The 17,122-nt window shown below is 34.7% G+C and overlaps 2 protein-coding genes across 2 annotated transcripts in view; one reads left to right on the top strand and one right to left on the bottom strand.

Moving 5' to 3' along the window:
- Positions 1-17,122, bottom strand: part of Ance-3 — a 171,547-nt gene that overhangs the window by 51,175 nt on the left and 103,250 nt on the right. The window lies entirely within an intron of this gene.
- On the top strand, positions 521-10,305 carry LOC128671099 (uncharacterized). The gene is made up of 2 exons (XM_053747259.1): positions 521-639; positions 8,982-10,305. The coding sequence occupies exons 1-2, from the start codon at positions 631-633 to the stop codon at positions 10,074-10,076; spliced, it is 1,104 nt and encodes a 367-aa protein (XP_053603234.1). The 5' UTR covers positions 521-630; the 3' UTR covers positions 10,077-10,305.

The raw sequence follows: 17,122 nt of genomic DNA, 5'->3' as shown, positions 1-17,122 counted from the left end.
ACAACAATAACAGATAGATAACAAACACATAGGTATCATTGTCGATCGTAAATCAGAGACATCTATGAAAATAACTGAAATACACACGAGCAATTATACCTTCGCTATGCGTACGCCCAACGTTTAAAAAATACAAGACATTCCTTTGCTTGAGAAACAATCCTTGTCGCAAAACTGGGCCACAATAATCGCCACGTCTCATAGAAGAGCGATTTCAAGCAATAAGTACGAAGTATCTCATGGCTATCAAGTACCACAATCATAAGAAAATAAACACTATGATGAAAACTAATTATGTAAACTAATGCAGTAATTAATAGGGTCGACGTGTGACCACAACCTTATTTGTCAAATATTGAAATCGATAGATTATTGAAATTAAAAAATATTAAAATTTAAGTTATCACTGGCCGGCAATGACAAAAAAAAATATTTGAATTTGGATCGCGCGACGCGTCTGTCTCCCTCCAACGTTCGAACAAATGCGAAGGACTCGCGCGTTGTATGAAACGCAGCGTATATTCCATATTCTAGGGGGGTTAGCGAAAGTTTTGACAAATATCCACCTATATAAACTGTGGGCTAGTATCTGACTGTATCCAGTCGATTCCTTACTCAACCAGAGGCATTATGAAGACGGTGAGTGCGTGACCAGTGCAGTGAAGTGAAGTGAAGTGATGACTTCAAAAAAGTGAACAGTGTGTCCCTAAACAGTGATTAAGTGTTGAAGTGTACTATTCATTAGAGATGTGACACACTTTTTTGAAGTCAACGCTTTGTCACTTTGATTTAATTAGTTTTAGTTATTGAAAGATATATAAAAATACTTGGAAAGATAGAAATTATGTTAATAAAAGTTTAAGTTAATTCTTACTGGTTAATCAGTTCGTACTTAGTCATTCAGTGCGTAAAGTTTATTGAGTCGAATCATGTCATTCTGTTATTTTATCCGTTTTGCTTTGAATTAGAGCCCATTGAAGTGTCCAATGTATTTATTAAGGTACTTTAACGTAATGGTTTGACACCTAATAATATAATACGTCATCATTAAAAACTAAATCGATAATGAAATTTTGATTAAATAATTTAATTTTTTATGAAAACTTTGGATATCTCGTAAATATAGATCAATATTTTATTAAGACTAACAACAATGGAATTTCAAACAATTGAATATTAATTGACTCTAGTTTCCAATTTAGTACAAATAAATTTATGATCTTTTAGAGGTTCATTTGTTATATATTTTACAATTTATGAAACAGAAACGTAAATGTACAAAGATAGATTTTAATGTTCCATTTTTCAATTTGAAAGAATAAAAAAAAAACAATTTTAATATTTCTTCTAAAACACTGATAAAAAAAAATACGTTCCATTCAATTTGAAAGAATATTTTACAAATCAAATTTCGAACATCATCAGAAAAACTAAACGCGCTACCATCGAACAGTTCAATACTCCTTATCCTATACAACTGCACGTGCATTGTTCCCATGGTTGCATCACAATGGTATCCACCTGGACAAGGAAGACAATCCAGGAAATGCCTTCATCAACGATACCACACCAACAGGTTTCGTTATGGCTAATAACGTACGATTTTCCGTGAAACACACGTCTTATTCACGGAATTTATCTGCACAGAAGTTGCGGTGTTATAAAACTAGTTACTTTGTGCAACAAATGATGCAATTAAAACTTTTTAAACAGTACAGATAGATATTAATTCAACTTATCTAATCAATGGAAATATGTTATTTTATACTAAAAAAAACATAGAGATATTCAAATTAATTCGTTATGAATTTGCTAAACAAAATTATTAATATAAAATGAATTCGTAAATACATTAGTAGTTAAGTTTTAAATATTGACAAATGTTTACTAAATAATGCCTAAATAAAAAATCCATTAAATAAATAAATATATTAGGACAAATCACACAGATTGAGCTAGCCCCAAACTAAGCTCTAGACTTATGTTATCGGATACTAACTCAACGATCCTATATTTTATACATATATAGATAAACATCCAAGGCCCGGGCCAATCAGAAAAAGATCATTTTCCATCGTGACCCGATCGGGGATCGAACTCGGGACCTCTCGGTTCAGTGGCAAGCACTTTACCACTGCGCCGCCGAGGTCGTCATTGATATATTCCAAGACATGAAATAAGCCGCGACACCGCAGCCCGTCATCTAATAAAGAAATCGCCATCTATGTTACATATTAATTTAGTATTCGAAATATTTATCTACTAGTTATTCCAATAACGCACTAGGGATGTTACAAAACCTGTTCCTTACGTGACAGAGACCAAGTAAGCAGAAATACTTGTGTTTTTCTCATGAACTACCAGAGCTATTGCGGATACCTTTTAAGGTGAACGGGGCATTGCGATTTGCGCAATCTATGATTTTAATGTTAGATTTTAATCCAGTACCGATTGCTGTGTTATTTGAATTAATATGGGCAATTTGCCATAGTGATATATATATAATGTGTAAAAAGTGTAAGACACTTTAGAGACTCCTTGGATATAAATAAACAGTGCTTTGGTGGGGCAAAAAAAAAGTGGTAGTTGTATCCGATATTTTTTTATATCAGAAACATTGTTTCTGATATAAAATATCGGAAATTTTGGTAGAAAAAGATTTTTATTTATGGGTTATTTTTTTTACCATCATTAGATCAAAAATTAAAACTAAAATAATAAATATTAAATTCATTTAAATAAAAAAATTACACTAAATCGCCATCGTCGTGCGGTAAAGTTCCCAGAAGGCTGGCAGATTAATCAATTAATTAATTAGATCAATGTTACAGTTTTCTATGATTAATTTACCTTGATCATAAAATCATTTAAAAATCAAATATAAAATATACATACAATCAGTACATAGTATAAAACAAAATCGCTTCCAGCTGTCTGTACTTATGTATGCTTAAATCTTTAAAACTACGCTAAAATTATAATGAGAATTTTGTTAATAGTCAGTGTGATCCTGAGGAATTTGGAACCCGCATTATACGAGCGTAGCCGGGGCGGGCCGCTTGTGTAGTATAATATGTATATATTATACTGATGTATGTAGATTTGTTAGCTTAAGTTGTATAACTTAAGCTAACAAATCTAATGAAATAAATAAAACCAACATACTGATACCAATACCTAACATAAAAGTTAAATTGATGGGCTTCTTACCTAACAGTTGCACAAACGAGTACTATGTCTGTTGGTCTGTGCTATGCAAAATTATGTCGTAAACTTGAATGAAGTCATTTCCCGCATCGATAAGTACGCATCGTTTCAATACAGTGGGTCAACTTACATTTATATGTTAAGAAGTTGCTCGTTAGAATGTTTTTACTTGGAAAGATAAAAATATATTTGTTTGTAGCATGCGTGGAAATAAAATAGGTAGCAATTTTCAAAAAACATTTTGTTTTTACTATACTGTTCCGTTGCTATGAAGTGACTTTTGGGATATCAAAATATTAGTTATCATTTCATATTAGGTAGTGTCTATAAAGGTTTAGGCCATTCTGACAACTTATAAAATCCACATTTTGTCAATTGACGTCTCTGGAGAAAAGGCTGCGGTGGAGTTTGATGCGCCGCTTCTTCTTCACCTGCGCTTTAAAAGTCTACAGTAAACTTAGTTTTAAGTACATTTTGGCGTTAATAGGTTATGTAAATCATGCTAAATTGAATAAAGAATTTTGAATTTCAATTAATTATACGTTGACTCTAATTGAAAATAAGCAATGTGCGTTGGCCCGACAATACAACGTGTACAGTCAACAGCACATCAACTTACACAAATTCATTGCAAAACGCCACTATTACCGCGCGATAGAAGTTAATATAGTGTAACTTGATGTGCTGTAGACCGTACATGCGACATAAAAAGTTGCGAAACGCCAGTGAGTAAGAAACTCCATCCCGGCAACTTAATCTGGCGATCTCTTTTCTGCTGATTGCCATAATTTGTGGACGATTTGTACATCTAATGATGTTAAATACTGAGTATGTAAATAGCCCATTTGATAGACAGTTTAGTTACCTTTAATGTAGTATGTATATTCATATCATTACTATACGGTATTGCATATAATATAAAATTAGCTTTTTTAGTCGGTTGGTACTGGTCGCTAACTTTTTTTACAAAAAAACGCTCAAAAAAAGAATAAATGGTACCTTTAAGAACACTATCTTTCAAATAAAAAGGAAACTATTTTTTTCATATTAAAAATTAGAGCAACAACTATCAATTACAATTATCAAGATTACAGAACGTCGCACGTGTCTCAAATAACGTTCCTGTTTACGCGATATGTGGAAAGCGTTATGATGTCACATATAACTGTGAGCATAACAAGTAAATTTTACGAGCGGTGTACGACCCGGTCACAGTTTTCACTGAATCGTGATACTAATACTTTATCCGGAATACCTTTTAATCGCCAGATAGACTCCCGCTGCGAATTCTAAAGAAGTTCTTTCAATGTCAATAACTGAAAAAAAAGTTCATAAACACAAAATAAAAAAATACTATTAATCAGAAAATATTGTAGCGGGAGCTAGGTGATTATGCTCGACCGCCACAAAGGGAAGATCTTCCCGCCAGGCTAGGTGTTGCGCCTGGGGAACCGCACGGCTCCGACGGTGTCATAATCATTCAAATTTTGTTGCGTTGAATAGAGAAAAAGATCACTTAGAAAATTATTATTAAGGCTCGTTGCAAAAATGATATTTTTGTAAAAATACTTTATTTTTATTAGGGCAACAATACGATGCAAAATCTGCATTCGCGTTATTCGAAAAAAAAAAAAACAGCGCGAATCTACTATCTCACGCTACATAATATCGTGACTTCGTTGTTACGTTTGGTTACGTTCCGGTCGATTGAGAGGTTATGGAATGGTTAATCCGTTTTATTGCTTATACTAATTATGTATTTATGAGAGCATAGTTTGTTTAGTATTAAAACTAATGAAGTAAGTAGTAGTTTTAGCACATAAAGTGGATAAATTTATGACAGAAATAAGAAATTTCAAAACTCATGCGTCATTTTTGATAATGAAACAAGCTTGACAAATAACATTGACAGTTATAACAAACAGTAACTTTAAAATTAAATAACTCTCCATTCTCAATTTTCCCCTATTAATATTATTTTTGAATACAAATCGTCAATTTTGTTATTCAAAGTAATTATTACCAATTTAATTATTATTATTATTTTTTATCTTTTGCTGTTGAAACGATGGATCCTTGGGGTTCTGAAGCAAGGCTATTTTTAATAGAAATAACGACGCGCCTCGTGGAGGCAACAGGAGACTCGAGGGCTGGCAGCTTTTTTGCTCAGCGTGTAAGTCTCGCTATACAACGGGGCAACGCTGCCAGTATACTGGGCACGTTGCCTCCTTTTTTATTTTTATTTATAAAACGGCATTTTTGTATTTGTGTTTTTTAAAGTTTGAATGAAATAAATAAATTTTTATAATTATGTAGCCAATGATAATCTGGACCCGATATAATATAAAAAATAAATAGAATAGTTGCTATACTTAACCTTTTCGACTAGACAAGACGAAGAATGGACGTAAACGATACAAGTAAAGTACTATGAAATATTGCAGCACAGACTTTGGCAAGACGTGAAAAACAGACCAATTATCGCCGTTTCAAAAATAAGCCCATGGCCCATGGGAACAGAACACAATACCCTCTGTGGGAGAGTTGCAACACTCCGATGGCTATCGTGGCTGATATAGCTGTGTGGACACTCTTGTGGCTTTATAGCAAATTAATTGTATGTTTGCAAAAGTAAAGAAAATTGTCTTAGGTCATAATTATGATACATACTCCAAATTCGTGCATCGGGACATCAAAATTGATGGAAAATTTAACTCTTTTTTTTTTTCTTAATGACGATTTCGAAAATCTATGCTATTATTATTACGTAAGCGTTTGTGAGTTTGAGGCGGGTAAACTCGGAAACAACCGAACCGATTTTAAAAATTTCACCATTGGAATGATACATTATCCAAGATTGCTATAGGCTCTATTTTATCTCAACATTCCCACGAGAGCGAAGCCCCGGGCAACATATAGTACCTTATAATTTTACTTTTTAAACGATACGATCTTCTGAGCGAGTTTCTTGGTTACTTCCGCAGCTATAAAGCATCGGAACCCAGGGTCCGCTTTACTAATTTTTCTCCTCTTCGAACTGTCCATGAAACCAGCTCTCTTTAGGTGCATTATTATGTAACTTAATTGTACTTACCTTAATGTAATTAATCATTTATTAAATATAGGAAGTTACAACACTGTCGCGTTATAATGTAATGAATCAGGCGTTCAGGTGACGTTTTATCTTGTTCGGTTTGAGTTAACATTTAGTTTTGATCCAATTAATTTGCAAGGCTGTCAAGTTTCTGTTCCGCATTCGTTGGACCTACATGCAGAATATTGTACAATTCTTGTGAAAAATATACATGTAATAATTTTAACTTGTTTCCTTCATATCATCAAAGTTATATTTCATTAAAAAAAACGTATGTTTTTTTATATTTATATACCTGCTTCGCTCGGGTAAAAATATAATAAATTTATACACCTTAACCTAACTCGGGAACCACACTATATATTGGTGAAAATCGCATGAAAATCCGTGCAGTACTTTTTGAGTTTATCGCGAACAGACAGATAGACGCGACAGAGTCATCCATGGCAGGCAAACTATATATTTCAGCGACTGTGTATATATAAATTTTACCATATATCTATTGAAATATTCTCAAGGATTTACTGTTTATACTTTTTTAAAACCAATGACCTATTATATACTATAAGGTTATCCACGAGACAGGCTAAGCCTAGTGTGGGAACCTTTGTTAATAACAATCGGATTTGCATGTTCTCTTTCTTGTTTAGATTCTTACGTGTTAGTTTCGATACAAATAATCTGTAACATGTAATCTTTTATGGCAATAAACATTTTTATTATTTATTATTTATTTATTTATTTATTATTATATAATTTTCTTCTAAAAAATAAATTTAATTCAACATTAAAACAAGTTAATTAGAATACTTATGTTAATATGAATTATCGCTCACGGTCATCTGTATCTATTTAACGATTCTTGTGACATTTCCAAAGGATATATAACTGCTCTTCATTGGAATATATAAAATGATATGTTAAAATGTCATCAGTTAAAAAAAAAAACGAATTCATCTTAATCGAAAAAAAAATTAAAATGTGATAATACGCCGAGCTTAAATCGATCTAATCCATAAATATTATAAAAAAAGTCCTCTAACGCGTCTGTCTGTCTGTTCGCGATAGAATCAACAACTACTGTACGGATTTAAATGCGGTTTTCACCAATAGGGGTATAATTTATTATATTTTTATCCGAGCGAAGCCAGAAGAAGCAAGGAGGAGATCGGGTATAATTACAAAATTTTAAAAACTCTGCAAAACGTTAAAAGAAGTAAATGATAAACATTTTTTGCGTCTTTTGCAATTACAATGAAATGAAATTAGGCACATTGGGCAACTTTTCTCACATTACTGTCAAATCTCGCATGCCTACGGTGAGTTGGAGAGGCGTTGCTAAATTGTCACTTCTGTTTATTAGTCACCCGTTACTTATTAACGAAATAGCAAAAACAATACGCTTAAGGATATCATAAAAAATATTAAATATTTTTTCTTGTTTCTCTCCCTTAACGTCTTCTTCTTTTCGAGTAGAAAAAGCAGACAAATAATAGTTGAAATGTTTTATGTGACTGAGAGTGGTTTAATATTTAATATTGAACCCACAGACATAAGTCTGTGTAATAACACAGACTTATGTCTGTGGGTTCAATCCATAGCTTCTTTTCTTGCCAAAACTGTTCCTCCGTCTGCTCCACAGAACACCTTAATGAAGCTAATGACAAGGCAATTGCTTTAGCTACTTTAACCCTTTGAACCGTATGTATAAATAAGCAAAAAGTAGCCTACATCATTTTCAATGGTTTAACTTTCTCCACATTAAAAAACGACGTGAAAGAAGAACAAAAACACATTTTCTCATTTATAATTGATAGTCCAGTATTAATCATAATTAGTTTGAAATAAACATTGAAATTCTAAATTGAATTAATATAATTATATTATGAATATAGAAGTAGTGAGCTATAAGTAAAGGTTTTATTCAAATGGGTCATCAAAGTCCAAACACGGCAGCGCTGGGAGTTGCGAACCGACTTGCGCAAGAGCAACCATTTGCAATACTTATACACCGGTGGGATTCAATCCTATTATCCTAGCTAATGGCATACTTGCATCGATTAGTGTTTCACTTGCGAAAATCCTTTCCGCGTTTATAAAGTGCATTCTGAGAATAATATTTCGAAAATGACATATATAAGATGTTCTTGTTAACGACTTTGATGGCTAGTGCAAGGAAAGTAAGGAAGGAAAAGTAATTATTCAAATCAACGTTATAGATTACGAAAAAAAGTTTAAATATTATCAAAATATGATAATTGATATGAAAAAAATCGAGTACTTTTTTAATAGTTTCCGACTAAAACTTGTTGTTCTATGAGGCAAATGAAGCGTATCAACTATTACGCGTTTAAAATTTATGATTCAAGTAAATTTGTTGTCCAAGTCGGTGTTAAGTTGTACTTAATAGTTACATCAATCGGCTAAACTATGTGAGAACGATTTAGTCTAGACATAGCAGACCACCCGAAATGCTATTAGATAATTTTCTTACTTCAATATTTTACTTATACAATAAACTTTCACATAACTCTTACATTTGTTATATTTATTTACTTAAAGTCATCAGGAGTCCCACTGCTGGGCAAAGGCCTATATATAGTACACATTCTTTTGATTCAGTTCTGTCCTGTGATGAAATAATTTTGATTCAGATAACTAAATGACACATTTTCCACAGATCTGCTTAGTTTTCCTGCTGGTAGCCGCAGCGGCTGCCAGCCAGAAGAAGACGACAGAGAAGAAGGCCGAGCCTTTGGAGAAGAAGCTGGACAAACGCGGTCTCCTTAACCTCGGCTATGGCTACGGTATCAGCGGCCTAGATCTCGGCTACATCGGCTCCGGCTCTGTCGGAGGAGCCTACAATGTCATCGATGAAAGCCCCGTTGCAGCCTATTCAGGATACGGTGCCATCAACCTAGGTGAACACCACGACGTCACCAGGACCGTCACCCTCGTCAAGGGAGTCCCCGTCCCCTACCCCGTCGATAGACACGTCCCCTACCCCGTCGAACGCCCCGTGCCGTACCCCGTCAAGGTCCCCGTGCCACAGCCCTACGAGGTCGTCAAACACGTGCCATATCCCGTGAAGGAGATCGTCAAAGTCCCCGTCCACGTACCTGCTCCATACCCAGTTGAGAAGAAGGTGCCTTACCCCGTCCACGTGCCCGTCGACAGGCCCTACCCCGTCAAGGTACTCGTGCCCCAGCCTTACCCCGTCGAGAAACACGTGCCTTACCCCGTGAAGGTTCCAGTGCCCCAACCCTACCCCGTGGAGAAACACGTGCCATACCCCGTCGAAGTTAAAGTACCAGTTCCTCAGCCATACCCCGTCGTCAAGCACGTCGGAGTTCCCGTCAAGGTCCCCGTCGACAGGCCCTACCCAGTCCATGTGCCAGCTCCCTACCCAGTTGAGAAGCCAGTTCCCTACGCCGTGCCAGTCGAGAAGCCCGTGGCCGTCCCAGTGCATGTCCCAGTAGACAGGCCCTACGCCGTCCCAGTTGAGAAGCCCGTGGCCGTCCCCGTGAAGGTCCCAGTCCCAGAGCCTTACCCAGTCTATAAACACGTGCCCTATGCGGTCGAGAGGCCCTATGCCGTTCCCGTCAAGGTCCCAGTGGACAGACCCGTGCCCGTCGCCGTCGAGAGGCCCGTCGCTTACGAAGTGGAAAGGCCGGTGCCAGTCCCAGTTAAGGTCCCAGTCGTCGTGGGCTCCTACGGACACGGCCAGGGATACAGCTCAGAACTCACCCTTGGAGGCAACTACTACAGCCATTAGAATAATATTAGGATAGTCACAGAGTGTTCATCCACCAAAAATCAGGGAGCACTACCACCTCGCCTTTGGGCCGGGACACAAGCAACAGAACATAATTTTTGTATATTTATATAAAAAAATCATGTCATGTAAGTATGAGCGTACGTGTACGTAGTGATATAAAAGGTTACCTTAGATTAAGTCGAATGTAAAAACTAAAAGACATGAAAATAAAAAAAAATCGAAAAGATTTCCTGTTTTATTTGTTAGGAAATTGAAAGGTTAAGGAACGTAAAGAGTGTCTGCGGACACAATGGGTGACCTTCACGCTGCATGGCCGTGGTGGTTGATTGTATAATAGTTACAATATTTTTATCTTTTATTTGCGCGCGAGACAATCTAGCCAATGAGGAAACATCTAACTTTGGACTTGATACATTTCAATGATATTATTTAAATTTTCAATTAACGTCATATATAAAAACAGTACAAAAATTTTTATCGCCATATAATTCAGTATTGCTACCATCCACATACGTACAATATTATTAATGCGTAAGTCTGTCTGGCTACCACGCTTTTACTGTTGGAGAGATTTCGATGAAATTTGGAATAGATATATGTTGCGACTAATGCGGGAAATATCTAGTTTAAAATAAAATAATCCTACTTACTCATCCTACTAGATTATCCGAAATATTATAATATTTGTAACCTCAATTCTCGAGATAACATAAAGATTTTAACAATACATACATATATTATATACTTGAGAATTATATTGTAGAATGAAGCAACTGTATACAGAATTTCTTACAAATTAATAAATCCGAAATTATACTGTTTTCGGCAGTCGAAAGATAAAAATAAATAGACCGTGTTCCACAGTTTGCGCAGTCGTTTATGATGCGGTTTGATCTTTACGTAACGTAACTTGTAAAGGTCAACCTTTTTGGAGCAACACAGTAACCGACCCACGATTGCTGGTTGTATGAATGAACACTAATTGGTGCAAATGTTTGATGTTGTTTGATATACCTATTTTTTTTTTGTGTGAAAAAAAATATGTGTGAACCCCGTCCTAGAATAGGACCACTCTATATCCTTCCGTGGATATCGTACCCTATTAAGGGAAACCAAGCCTTAACAGTAGATAGGTAGCAGTAGCATTCACAAGGATGGTTGACGCCAGGCAGGCCAGTTCTAAAATTGTAGCCAAATATTATAAAAATAAAGGCTAATTTATTTTATGATAAACCTTGAGTTTGGATATCACAGCTACGAATAACCGAAGTTGAGAAAAGAGAGTTGTTCTCTGAACGGCTAAATGTGGCCGGGTCGACTACGGATGCGTCGTGGAAGAATGAGAGAGGAATTTACCTACAAGTATTGGTATATAAATGGATAATAAATCTTTAGTATTCCTAAAACGAACAATCCTACAAGTAGACATCAATATGTTGTGTTTTTTTATGTTTTTTTTTTTAATTTTATCTGCAGTGTTAGATATATGAAATGAGTTCCTTTCCAAACATACAAAAATTTTAATTTTGGACATACATTTATCAAATTGACGGATCAATTGATAAAATCGAAAAATTTCACGCACTCCTTTCACAGTAAACATATGTTGGAAGTTGCGGTATTCCATTGAGCATATTGTAAATGTAATATTATTTTGTATACAACTTATGAACCTACTACGAGAACAAAGAGTATTGTTTATTGTTTCAGCAATCACATAAGATCGTTGCAGAAAAAGATAATTTGGTATTACATTCAATATTGTGGAGATTGTGATGGTTGATAGTCTTTATCTTAAAGCAAATTATTTAAATAATCTTGCTTAATTAGTAATGGCGACGTTATGTTTAAAGCTATGCACGCGTTTTTTTTTTCGTGATAATTTAAAGGTACCCCATGTCTTTATGTCCTTCTTCATACTTCAAACTACATGTATGAAAAATTTCAAGGTGATTGGTTGACTAGATAGAGCGTGAAGAGGTAACGAACTACCAAACTTACTTTCGCAGTATATATTAATTTTAGGATGCTTGCTTGCGATTCTACGCTCACCAGGCGGCCAGTAATACGAACCTTTAAAAGCCAGACGAATCTTTAAAATTTCACGATTTTTTTCCCGGGTTTCGCGGCTTCATAGTCCCGAATGCTCTGGGGACATGTGGAGTTAAGTGAGTCTTAAACAATATAAATATTAATAACGAAAAGAAGAAGATGTATTGTAAAAAATAGGTTCTGTGTGTTTAATAAATCATACTCTACTCAATTCAATGGGAAACTTGAGGTTATTGAAGTAAAAATAAATATTCGTACACTTTAACATATGTATCGAATCTCAAAATAAAATAACTAACTATATGTAATATGATCAAAAGTATTTCAATACAAGAATATCTAACCTCTCGAATTTGTCAATAAGGGATAAGATCAGCTTTGATAGGCAACAACAGAATTCCCTAAGCGGGTTAACATCAGGACATAATGCTGAATTTTACACGGATACTGAGCTTCAGGGCATCACAGCCGGGCATGCAACCAGGACACGTAATGAAGAGACAGACAATTAAATTACTCGAACTACTAGAAGCTCCTTGTATGACGAAACAATTATAATTCTAACATTAATCTGAAGACGACGTCTTTCGCAAAAATAAAAAACGCGATATTCGCGCCATCTGCAGTAATCCAATGAAAATAAAAGGCTATAAAGCAATAACGGATTAAGAAAATATCAATGTGTAGATTTTAGAAAGTATAAATTACGCCTGTTAGTTCTCCAGTTTGACGATAGAGGGCTCATGCAGACCAACCACAGACCAACTATATAAGTACATGTCTGTTTATAGTTTAACCAGCTTTTGCCCGCGGCCTCGCCCGCGTTAATTTCATAGTAACATCTCGGTCATTCTTTTATCGCGTACTCTGTAAGACTGGTAAACATAATATGATTCAAATTCGTATTTTTTCTCATCTTTAGTTCAACTTCCTGTTTCCCGCTACCTGTTTCGTCCCAACTTGTCCAAATCCCGCTCCCGCCAGGGATCTCGTACCGTTTCCTACATATTGTCCCATCACGTTTCTCGCAATGTCTCTCGCCCCGTTTCCATAGTTAAATGATTAGTATAATCAAACTAACAGCTAGGGATGCCGACGACCATGCGAAAGGCGGTCCCGTGGCTTCGATGCTCAGCGGCTGAGGAAGCAGCTAGAGACCGGGAAAGCCAAGAGCTAGAAGACGATATGAATGGGAAGAGGTTCCGTAGGAATTGTAAAACTTTAACACAGAACCGAAACAAATGGAACGAATGGAGGGAGGATTTTGTCCTGAATCGCTCTAAAATAATAATAAGAAACAATAAAATGTTAGGTTCAAAAATCTATTAATAGAAAATATTACGGCAGAAATAATTCCAGTTTAGGGATCCATCATTTCTTTTTTTTACTTCAAAAAGAGAAATATACCTGCCACGTGTAATTCGTCCGTATGTCTGTAAAAATAATTTGTCACAAAAAATTCAGAAATTAGTAACAAACGATTTTGTTAATGATTTGAGTGCGTGAAACATGCCTGTGAATCATCAGTCTCATTTCTGAATAAATGTTTTGATTTTAAATAAGTCACGAACATAGTTTAATAACACTGTTCCTGACATATAAATAAAGAATTATTTATTTATTTATTTCAAAAACAGCGTAAGGTGACCACAAAATCGTATCAATGCGGTAGACAGAATTCATCAAATCACCCAATGGACATAATAAGGTATTGCGGTTTTACTAACGAAACGCACCGAATCCTTACAAAAACAAAAGCATAACTATTCAACCATAGACATCAAGTGAGACAAGATACTAACATAAATACTGCAACAAGCCATTAACTACCTTTGTCTAAACAAAAAGATACTTTAAAACAATGAGGTATGAGAGTATTTTGGAATGAATAAAATTCATCTTGTTTTTAAGCATAGGATACATATTTGTTCAATTGTTTTATAAATTACTATAGAAATAGGCCGAGTATTCGGCTTCGAACTAATATCACAAAAATGCGAAAGTTTATATATGTGTAAGGATGTTTATTACTCAAGCACGCAAAATCTACTAAATGGATTTCGATGACGATGATTTGGTATATGGATAAAATACTTAAAATAAGTATATCCCGGAATATGAGAGTACATTTTATCTCAAATTTCCCAAGAAATCTAAGCCCCGGTGAACTGCTAGTTTGATATAAATATTGACTTACTACATATACGTGTTTATGAGAAAGATGGTCTTGAAAGACGGACGGACATACGCACAACGAAGTGATCTTATAAGAATTCCATTTTTACTTTTTTAAGCACAGAATCCTAAAAATGAATTCTATCTTCACAACAACCAAACAAAAATTCAATTACTACTATTTAATATGTATGCTTCTTTAAAACCGTACATTCGTGTACACACAGCGTTATGTGTACACATATTAATGGCTCTTGCATTGTTAAATTGCTCAACGTAAATGATGGATAAGTAAAAAAGTTTAGTTTTATTTTGTCCAGCTCGACAGTACCTTTCACGAGGTACGCGTGGCGGTTGCAAAACATATAGATTTTGTTTTTGATAACAATTAGTGTACAGGCCATTTTGAAAGCTAATTAACATAATTTTATTAGTATGGCGAATGTTTTCGTATGCTATAAATAAATGACAAATGGTACTTGCGTTCCATACTAACGTATGTATATCAATAAGGTTCAAAATCAAAATCAAATCATTTATTCAGAAATTAGGCCTTCACAGGCACTTTTTCACGTCATATTCTAAATTAAATTATATTTACCAAAGCTACAAACTACTAGCATTTCGGAACGACCACTGCTGAGAAGAAATGCCGAAAGAAACTCATTCAAACAGTGTTGGTCCCTATTATGCCAGAAGGTCTTACCATTTTTTAAATATAAATTTATGGTTTGTTGAGTAACAAACCATAAATTTATATTTAAAAAATGGTAAATGTCTGTCAAGGAAATGAAGGAAATAAATGAGGGCGATGCCTCCTACTTTCTGGCAACACTGGGAGTTTATCAACCAATTAATAATACCAAATTCTATTTGGTATTGCTATTACAAAAAATGTAGTTCGTTAAAATATAAATTTGTGAGTATGTGTATGTGTGTGTGTGTGTGAAAGATCACGCAAAATCCACTTGACGGATTAACGGGAATAACACATAAGGTAGCCATATTTATCCCGAAATTCCCAAAGTTAATTAGTTAAATTAATGTTAGTTAGTTGTTGGTTTCACAAAGATGTTAGTCGTTTCATCAGACTTAAGAACAGACACGTTGTTCTTAGAATAGATTAGAATGGACACCAATCACTTGACTTACCACAATCTAAGACAGAATACGTTTATGATGTATTTAAACAATAATGACGATAGTTATACTCTTCAACTAACCTTTGATAACTGAGAGGAATGCAAGTGCCTATGCAAAATGAAAAAAAAAGCGGCCTAGTGCGAGTCGGACTCGCCCATGAAGGGTTCCGTATTGCGGTTTAAATTTTATGAAGTATAAAAAAAATTACTTACTAGAATCTCGTTCAAACCAATTTTCGTGTGGAAGTTTACATAGTAATGTGCATAATATTATATATATATATATTTTTTAGTTTTATCATTCTCTTATTTTAGAAGTTAGTTTGGGGGCAACACATTTTACCATTTGGAAGTGTCTCTCGCGCAAACTGTTCGGTTTAGAAAATAAATGTATTAGAAACTTAAGAGAGCGGGAATAACAAGCAGGAGGTATTTAGTTACCCAATTGTTTTAGACACTTTCTGGACACAAATTTATCGAATAAATTAATCACAAATAGGTGACAATAGTATTATGAAATAAAGACCTCGATGGCGCAGTGGTAAAGTTCTTGTCACTGAACCGAGAGATCCTGGGTTCGACCCCGGTCGAGTCATGATGGAAAATGATCTTTTTCTGATTGGCCCGGGTCTTGGATGTTTATTTATATATGTATTTGTTATAAAATATAGTACCGTTGAGTTAGTATCCCATAACACAAGTCTCGAACTTACTTTGGGGCAAGCTCAATCTGTGTGATTTGTCCTAATATATTATTATTACGAATAAATAATTATAAAAATCAGAGATACTTAAAATATTCCATACGTTTTGATTGAGTCACGAGTTTCATAATAGAGAGGAATTTTAATAACCGTAAAATTGTGTGTGACACTGCTCTTTGCAAACTATTGCTTATCTGTCAACTTAGAACTTTTGCTTTGACTTAGCAAAAATAATGTCATATTCAAGTGCAAATTGGTCTCATCGTCATCATATCGAGTGTGTTATTGCTAACACTGGTGTCAGATTTTATTCACGTCCCCTAAAGGCATCTGACATGACTTTACGACTACTTACCGCCATCTAGTGGCAGGTACTCGCATACACACTAGTGAACTAACCTGTCCGCTACTGTGTGCAGGTTTCCTCACGATGTTTTCCTTCACCGGAAACAAGTGGTGGTCTATGAAAAGTACTATAGGTATATGAGTCAGATTGTTATACAAACTTGTATGGAGTAGGATACGAATCTGAAAAAAATGCGCTTTGTTTGTTGATTTTACCTACGCCGTTTCTATAATATCAAATCCCATATGGTTATAAATGCTCTTTAAAAACGAGCTAACATATTAAGCACTTTTATTTATTTAAATGTATTTATTTACATGTTTTTGCACAAAATACAGTTAATAAAACTACAAAAGGTGGACTTCCTAAAAGCATTATCTTACAGTCAACCATACATTCATACAGAGAGAATGCTATGTGTACCGAATCCTAAAAGTAAATAATATAATATATATTTTTTTATTAAGTCTGCCTATTAGTATAGTAATTTTATTATTATATTATTTATTATTATAGTAATTTTAAATTGTATTTTGTGCAGTTGTAGTATACTATAAATAAAGAAATATATCAAAAAGAGTGTATGTAATTGACCAAAATGTAATGTAGCATATTAAGAAATTT

This window comes from Plodia interpunctella, chromosome 7 (genome assembly GCF_027563975.2).
Source record: "Plodia interpunctella isolate USDA-ARS_2022_Savannah chromosome 7, ilPloInte3.2, whole genome shotgun sequence".
In the NCBI taxonomy this organism is placed as follows: Eukaryota; Metazoa; Arthropoda; class Insecta; order Lepidoptera; family Pyralidae; genus Plodia; species Plodia interpunctella.
Note: the sequence above shows the minus strand (reverse complement) of the source record. Positions and strands in the feature narration are given on the sequence as shown.